Raw genomic sequence first — 8,931 nt, forward strand, 5'->3', positions numbered from 1 at the left:
CGACTTAAAACATGAGCTAATTTTATCCCTAATCTATCCCCAATGAGCAAGCCTGTGGCGACGGTGGCAAGGAAAAACTCCCTCAGATGACATGAGGAAGAAACCTCAAGAGGAACCAGACTCAAAAGGGAACCCATCCTCATTTGGGCAACAACAGACAGCCTGACTATAATATTAACAGTTTTAACAGGTATAACCCTCAACTGTCCTCATGGGGCCGTCCTTCACAGGAGCAGTGCAACAAAACTCCGACCAGACACAGGGCACCAGGATGGATCAAGCAGGTCCGAGGGGCAGAAGAGGCCAGCATCTCAATCCCAGGGTCAACATGTAACTCAGAGGGACAGATTGGGGGGGGGGGGGGGAAGAGAGAGAGAGAGAAAGAAAACACAGGTTGTTAGGTATGCCCTAAAAATGACAAGTATTAAATCTGTGTGGTAGGCTCGCAGAGACAAGAGTCTTTACATCAGGCATAACACACAATGGCATGTTAATATGGTAAAAAATATCATGACCTGCTCTGGCTGGATGCTTGATTGGGTGATGGGAGCACACTCCTCAGCAATGATGAGATGCAGATGGGACCCTTCGGGCTGGCCAAGACAATTCAGTTACATTTCACTGGGTCTGGGACATGCGACAGAAAGTCTGACGGCCAATTCCCTGCAGGCTACGATAGCCAGTCGAGGTCTCCACCCTCTCCACCAAAAGATTTCCTGTTGACTCCATGTAACTCAGAGGGACAGATTTGGGGTGGGGGGGAGGGAAAGAAAACACAGGTTGTTAGGTATGCTCAATGTCACCTGAATAAGTAGGAGCAGTATACATATTGCACCGAGTACAAGCAGGGACTCCGGCAACTAACTATGACAGCATAACTAAAAGGAGAGAGCCAGAAGGTAACACAGGCATGAGGGAGCCCCGGGACATAAAGCAGCCAGCCACTACACCGTCAGCAAACTCGAGTGAGCAAGCAAGTGGGGACTGACAGTATCCATACATCCCAGTTCACCAAAACACTCTATGTCTGAGGACCCTCCAGATCTATTCCTTTACCTCATAAACACCATTAACAAAAGGCTTGACTAAACAGATATGTTTTCAGCCTAGACTTAAATGCTGAGACTGTGTCTGATTCCCGAACATTACTTGGAAGGCTGTTCCATAACTGTGGGGCTTTGTAAGAAAAGGCTCTGCCCCCTGATGTAGCCTTCACTATACGAGGTACCAGCAGATAGCCTGCACCTTTTGATCTAAGTAGGCATGGCGGGTCATAGAGGAGCAGAAGTTCACTCAGGTACTGTGGTGCGTTTTCTTCAGGAAATTCATGTAACAGTTACTGAAATTAAGCAAGTACAATGTAGGTGGCCTTGTCAAGTTATACATGCCACATATAACAATTACACTGGGGGGGGGGGATACTAATTCTTATCCACAAAACAATTCCTTTTCAACTTACTAATACAATCCAGGACCCCCAAGGAAGGTTTGTAATTGCCCAGGGTAGGATCCTGTCTCTCGCATTGAGCTTGGTTAGCATATATGGTCCTAATGAGGACAACCCTAAATTTTTTGAAGACTTCTTCTTAACCTTGTCTTCATTGTATGGCTTAAACATTATACGTGGGGATTTCAATTATACTTTAAATCCGTCGGTAGACCGCTCTACAAAAAGTGATCCCCATAAAAAACAAATCTAGAAAAACAATCTTACAATGCATCACTGATTTAAACTTATCTGAAATCTGGAGAAAACTTAACCCAGATAATTTGGAATACTCATGCTATTCAGGAACACATAAGTCCAGGTCTCACATTGATTATTTTTTAGTATCACAAGAACTTGTATCCAAAATTAAGAATTGTTGGTATGACTGTATAGTCATTAGTGATCACTCCCCCATTTCCATGTCTGTACAAATGGAGAAACTTCAACAGTCCCCTCCTAATTGGCGTCTGCAAGTGAGATGGCTCAAAAATCCTGAATTTGTTAAATATTTAGAAGATAAGATTGATGTCTACTTTCAGATTAACACTAACCAAACTAACATATGCATTAGATGGGAAGCCTTCAAGGCATATATTAGAGGGCAAATTATTAGTTCTACTAGTACTAGAAACAGGATACAAAAAACAGAAATTAATGAATTAGAGAAGCAAATAAAATCTTTGGAAATAGATATAAATAATAAAGATGACCCTGACAAACAAAAACAGTTACTAATTTTAAGAACGGAATACAATAAATTAACATCTGATAAAGCAGCAAAAAGTTTACTGTGGCTGAACCAAGCCTTTTATGACCAGGGAGAAAAGGCCGGCAAATTGTTAGCTTGGAAAATTAAAAAAATACAATCTGAAAGAGCCATTAATGACATAACTACTCAATCAGGGGAGATATCAAGCGATCCTCTAGATATTAATAACACATTTAAGGAATTTTATCAATCACTATACAGGTCAGAATGCTCCCCCATACCAGCCTATAGAGATGCCTTTCTTAATCAGCTCCAGTTTAAAATGCTTACAGAGGAAGTTAAAGTAGACCTGGATAAGGACACAACAATGGAAGAGCTATTGCAGGCCATTAAAAGTATCAACTCAGGCCAAGTTTACATTAGACCGTATCTGTCTCATTTTCTTCGCGGATGCACTGTCCGTTTACATTAAAACGCCTGGAAACGCCGGGAAACGGGAATCCACCAGGGTCCACGTATTCAATCCAGATCGTGTCTGGTCCGGTGCTGTGTAAACATTGAGAATATGCGGATACGCTGTGCTGAGCTCTAGCTGGTGTCGTCATTGGACAACGTCACTGTGACATCCACCTTCCTGATTCGCTGGCGTTGGTCATGTGACACGACTGCTGAAAAACGGCGCGGACTTCCGCCTTGTATCACCTTTCATTAAAGAGTATAAAAGTATGAAAATACCGCAAATACTGATGCAAATACTGCCCATTGTGTAGTTATGATTGTCTTTAGGCTTGCCATCCTTCCACTTGCAAGTGGTAAGTGACACGCATGCCCGATATGCACTAGGATCACACACACAGCGGCTCAGTCCTGAATCACTGCTCGTGCACTTCACTCGCGCGCTCTGTGAGCTGTGCAGGGCCGGAGTGCGCACCCTCCAGAGGGCACTCGCTGTTCAGGGCGGAGTGATTTGGAGCGCAGGATGCCTGCGGAGCCGAGTGTATCTGTGTATTGGCGTTGCTGTGTGCACGCGAATCGTGTATTGGCGTTGCTGTGTGCACGCTAATCGTTTTAAAAATGTTAATCTGATGATCTGCAGATACGGTCTAATGTAAACCCCACCTCAGGCAAAACCCCAGGGCCTGATGGCCTACCAATAGAGTTTTATAAAACCTTCCAGAAGCAGTTGTTGACCCCACTTTTGGATATGTTTAACGAGTCATTTAATAATGGTATATTACCACCAACTTTAAGACTTGCTACAATAGTTCTTATTCTGAAACCTGGGAAAATACCGACTGACTGCTCTTCATACAGGCCTATTAGTCTTATGGGAGTTGAGACAAAAATATTGAGTAAAGTTCTTGGTAAAAGGCTAGATCCATATATCCCTTTTTTGGTGCATTGTGATCAGAATGGGTTTGTACAGACTCGTCAGGGATTTCATAACATAAGAAGGCTCCTCAACATAATCCACTCTAAAAATAATAGCAGGGGAACTGTGGGGCTTTGTAAGAAAAGGCTCTGCCCCCTGATGTAGCCTTCACTATATGAGGTACCAGCAGATAGCCTGCACCTTTTGATCCAAGTAGGCGTGGCGGCCATACTTTAGATAATGTAGCGCCTCTTAAAAGGAAAATGGCTAGAGACAAAAAATTAGCACCCTGGTATAATGATGACACTCGCACTTTAAAACAGACCACTAGAAAATTGGAATGTAAATGGCACCAAACAAAATTGGTAGTGTTCAAATTAATGTGGAAGGAGAGCCTCCTGAAGTGTAGAAAAACTCTTAGTGCTGCTAGATCAACATAACTCTCCTCGTATATTGGAAGATAACAAAAATAATCCTAGATTCCTCTTTAATACTGTAGCAAAATTAACCAGGAATAAGTCCACTATAGACACATGCACACCTGCAGTATGTAGTAGCAACGACTTCATGATTTTTTTTTAATGACAAAATTGAGAATATTCGACAAAAAATTCAAACTACTAATTTAAGGTCAGACAATGTAAGTGATCCTGTAGTTAACAATATAACTGTATCAGATCAGCAATTAGAATGTTTTACTCCCCTTAGAAAAATTGAATTACTTTCATTAATCTCGGCATCAAAAGCCTCAACTTGTGTACTAGATCCCTTACCTACATGTCTATTCAAACAGATAATACCTGAAGTAATCAAACCGCTTCTAAAAATAATAAATTCTTCTCTTAGGATTGCCTATGTACCCAAATCCTTTAAACTAGCAGTTATCAAACCCCTGATTAAAAAACCTGACCTTGATCCTTGTCAGCTGTCCAATTATCAACCAATATCAAACCTCCCTTTATCACACCACTCCTGTGAAGGATGGCCCCATGAGGACAGTTGAGGGTTATACCTGTTAAAACTGTTAATATTATAGTCAGGCTGTCTGTTGTTGCCCAAATGAGGATGGGTTCCCTTTTGAGTCTGGTTCCTCTCGAGGTTTATTCCTCATGTCGTCTGAGGGAGTTTTTCCTTGCCACTGTCGCCACAGGCTTGCTCATTGGGGATAGATTAGGGATAAAATTAGCTCATGTTTTAAGTCGTTCAAATTCTGTAAAGCTGCTTTGCGACAATGTTTATTGTTAAAAGCGCTATACAAATAAACTTGATTTGATTTGATTTGATTATCTCCAAGATCCTTGAAAAAGCTTTGGCACAGTAGTTATGCTTATATTTACATAGGGATAATATCCATGAAATGCATCAGTCTGGATTTAGATCTCATCATAGCACAGAGACAGCTCTGGTTAAAGTAGCAAATGACCTACTGTTGGCGTCTGATCAGGGCTGTGTCTCGCTGTTTGTGTTGGTTGACCTTAATGTAGCATTTGATACCATTGATCATTCCATTCTTCTGGATAGACTAGAAAATGTTGTGGGAGTTAAGGGAACGGTCCTCTCCTGGCTCAGCTCTTACTTAACTGATCGCTATCAGTATGTTGAGGTAAATGGTGATTTTTCTCGACGTACTGAAGTAAAGTTTGGTGTTCCACAAGGTTCTGTCTTGGGTCCACTGCTTTTTTCTTTATCTATGTTACCTCTGGGTGATATTCATAAACATTGTATTAGTTTCCACTGTTATGCTGATGACACGCAGTTGTATGTTTCTGCAAAACCTGATGAGAGACACCAGCTTAATAGAATTGAGGAATGTGTGAAGGACATTAGACACTGGATGCTTATTAACTTCCTTCTGCTTAACTCTGACAAGACTGAAGTACTTGTACTAGGACCACATGCAGCTAGAAGTAAGTTTTCTGATTACACAGTAACTCTGGATGGCCTTTCTGTTTCTTCACGTGCAGCAGTAAAAGACCTCGGAGTGATTATTGACCCCAGTCTTTCATTCGAAACTCACATTGATAACATTACCCAGATAGCTTTCTTTCATCTCAGAAATATTGCTAAGATAAGAAATTTAATGTCACTACATGACACGGAAAAACTAGTTCATGCTTTCGTTACCTCCCGGTTGGATTATTGTAATGCCTTACTGTCTGGATGTTCCAATAAGTGCATAAACAAGCTCCAGTTAGTTCAAAATGCAGCAGCAAGAGTCCTTACTAGAACTAGAAAATATAACCACATCACCCCTGTCTTATCCACACTGCATTGGCTCCCAATCAAATTTTGTATTGATTATAAAATACTACTATTGACCTTTAAAGCACTGAATGGTCTTGCACCACAGTACCTGAGTGAACTTCTGGTCCTCTAGGATGCCTACTTAGATCAAAAGTTGCAGGCTATCTGCTGGTACCTCATATAGTGAAGGCTACATCAGGGGGCAGAGCCTTTTCTTACAAAGCCCCACAGTTATAAAACAGCCTTCCAAGTAATGTTCGGGAATCAGACACAGTCTTAGCATTTAAGTCTTGGCTGAAAACATCTGTTTAGTCAAGCCTTTTGTTAATGGTGTTTACGAGGTAAAGGTGTAGATCGGGAAGGTCCTCAGACATAGTGTTTTGGTAAACTGGGATGTATGGATGCTGTCAGTCCCCCACTTGCTTGCTCACTCGAGTTTATTGACGGTGTAGTGGCTGGCTACTTTATGTCCCGGGGCTCCCTCATGCCTGTGTTACCTTCTGGCTCTCCTCTTTTAGTTATGCTGTCATAGTTAGTTGCCAGAGTCCCTGCTTGTACTCAGTGCAATATGTATATTGTTCCTACTTATTCAGGTGACAGTGGGCATACCTAACAACCTGTGTTTTCTCCCCCCCCCCCAAAAAAAAATCTGTCCCTCTGAGTTACATGTCAGCCCTGATATCGAGATGTTGACCTCTTCTGCTCCTCAGACCTGTCTGATCCATCCTGGTGCCCTGTGTCTGGTTGGAATCTCATCACATTGCTCCTGTGGAGGGCGGCCCCATGTGGACGGTTGAAAGTCACACCTGGAGGATGCTCTGGACACTTACAGTAATGTTTTTATAGCTGAGAACTACAGTTGACTTGCTAACTTTAGGACTGCAGTTGTCATGAATAGTTTTGCACTCAAGTTTCCATCAACAAAGAGTTTATAACATCAATGAAACTGACTATGTTAAAACTGTTATAGTCATGTCTGTTGCTCAAATGAGGATGGGTTCCCTTTTGAGTCTGGTTCCTCTTGAGGTTTCTTCCTCATGTCGTCTGAGGGAGTTTTTCCTTGCCACCGTCGCCACAGGCTTGCTCATTTGGGGATAGATTAGGGATAAAATTAGCTCATGTTTTAAGTCGTTCAAATTCTGTAAAGCTGCTTTGCGACAATGTTTATTGTTAAAAGCGCTATACAAATAAACTTGACTTGACACTGCATACAGCCTTGGCGGGGAATCCCACTCGCCTGAGAGTTTCAATTGTACGGCAGTCTACGTCATTGAGGAGATGCTGGGAGCAATTTAGGAAATCAGGTTCCCGAACAAAAACTACTTGTGTGTGTTATGAGAGAGTAAATATCAATTCCTGTATTCATGCTGTTGGAAGTAATGACATGTAAAAGAGCCTAATGTGACAAAAAATAGAGGAAAAAGATGAATATTAAACAAATGGTTAAAATGTTTTGTGGTCTTGGAGGAGATAATGTAGATGTTGTATATTACCTGTAGATGAAGCTAAGGATGGAGTAAAGAAGAACAAAAATGAGAAATTCGCGGTAGAGTAGTTTGTAAATGCTGCCTTTCCACCTCACTAACAGTCTGTGGAAGCCGAAGAAGGTGGCGTTGGCCACTTTACTCGAGTAAGTAACTGTCATCTTCAATCAAATCCTAAGGTTTTCTGTGGTTACCTCGTTTCATTTCCTGTGAAAACTATATTCAACCACTGAGTAGTATCTGCCTGAGAGCTTTTACCCCTGTGTTACATTAACCACCTGCATGCTGTGTTATGAAGTGGAGGGGCATCTGTTCCGGTGTTTGCGAGGAAATGACTGGCAGGCAGGCATGTATGAGTGAGAGAGAGGTAAAGTGTGAGAAAGCTAAATTTATCCTCTGTGGTATTACTGTGTCCTGAGTCATTCAAGTTCCTGATTTGCTCCAAATAGAAATCAGCTGTGCAATAACACGTAGGAGAGAGCGGGGTCAGTTGTAACACAAGTAATTTTTTTTTGTAACTCTTCAACAAATACCATTTCTTCATTAAACATAAAAGTAATTTACCAAATATCACATGAGAAGGAGTGCTGTTGTATGGAATATCAGCACAGCTGTAATTCACTCTAGTTAATCATGGTCATTCTGACATTCAGTGCAACAACACAACCTTGAGTGTGATATTGCTTTTATACAACAGTTCTATGAACAAGCAATTAATATAGACCAAGTGGCATTTCAAACACAATATGGCCAAATGTTCTGTTTATTTTTGCTTCATTAGTGGTCACGCTGTCGATGAGCTGGCTAGCTAGATTAGATTAGATTAGATTAGATTCACTTTATTCATCCTACATCGGGGAAATTCAAGTCAAGTCAAGTTTATTTGCATAGCGCTTTTAACAATAAACATTGTCGCAAAGCAGCTTTACAGAATTTGAACGACTTAAAACATGAGCTAATTTTGTCCCTAATCTATCCCCAATGAGCAAGCCTGTGGCGACAGTGGCAAGGAAAAACTCCCTCAGATGACATGAGGAAGAAACCTCGAGAGGAACCAGACTCAAAAGGGAACCCATCCTCATTTGGGCAACAACAGACAGCATGACCATAACATTAACAGTGTTAACATGAAGGCAGTTTCGTTGATGTTATAACTCTTCATTGATGGAAACTTGAGTGCAAAACTGTTCATGACAACTGCAGTCCTAAAGTTAGCATGTCAACTGTAGTCTTCAGCCATAAAAGCATTACTGTAAGAGTCCAGAGCATCCTCCAGGTATAACCCTCAACTGTCCTCATGGGGCCATCCTTCACAGGAGCGATGCGATAAAACTCCGACCAAACATAGGGCACCAGGATGGATCAAGCAGGTCTGAGGGGCAGAAGAAGCCAGCATCTCAATCCCAGGACCAACACGTAACTCAGAGGGATGGGGGGGAGGGGGAAACACAGGTTGTTAGGTATGCCCTAAAAATGACACAATTATTAAATCTGTGTGGTAGGCTCGCAGAGACGAGAGTCTTGACATCAGGCATAATACACAACAATGGCATGTTAATATGGTTAAAAAATATCATGACCTGCTCTGGCTGGATGCTTGATTGGGTGATGGGAGCACACTCCTCAGCAATGA

The 8,931-nt window shown here is 41.8% G+C and overlaps 1 protein-coding gene across 1 annotated transcript in view; it reads right to left on the reverse strand.

Moving 5' to 3' along the window:
• Positions 1-7,459, reverse strand: part of LOC132870032 (bestrophin-3-like) — a 47,362-nt gene extending 39,903 nt beyond the window's left edge. The window contains 1 exon segment of the mRNA XM_060903574.1: positions 7,308-7,459. Coding sequence (XP_060759557.1) covers positions 7,308-7,459 — 152 coding nt within the window.
• Positions 7,460-8,931: the final 1,472 nt, after the last annotated feature.

Source organism: Neoarius graeffei, chromosome 21 (genome assembly GCF_027579695.1).
Source record: "Neoarius graeffei isolate fNeoGra1 chromosome 21, fNeoGra1.pri, whole genome shotgun sequence".
In the NCBI taxonomy this organism is placed as follows: Eukaryota; Metazoa; Chordata; class Actinopteri; order Siluriformes; family Ariidae; genus Neoarius; species Neoarius graeffei.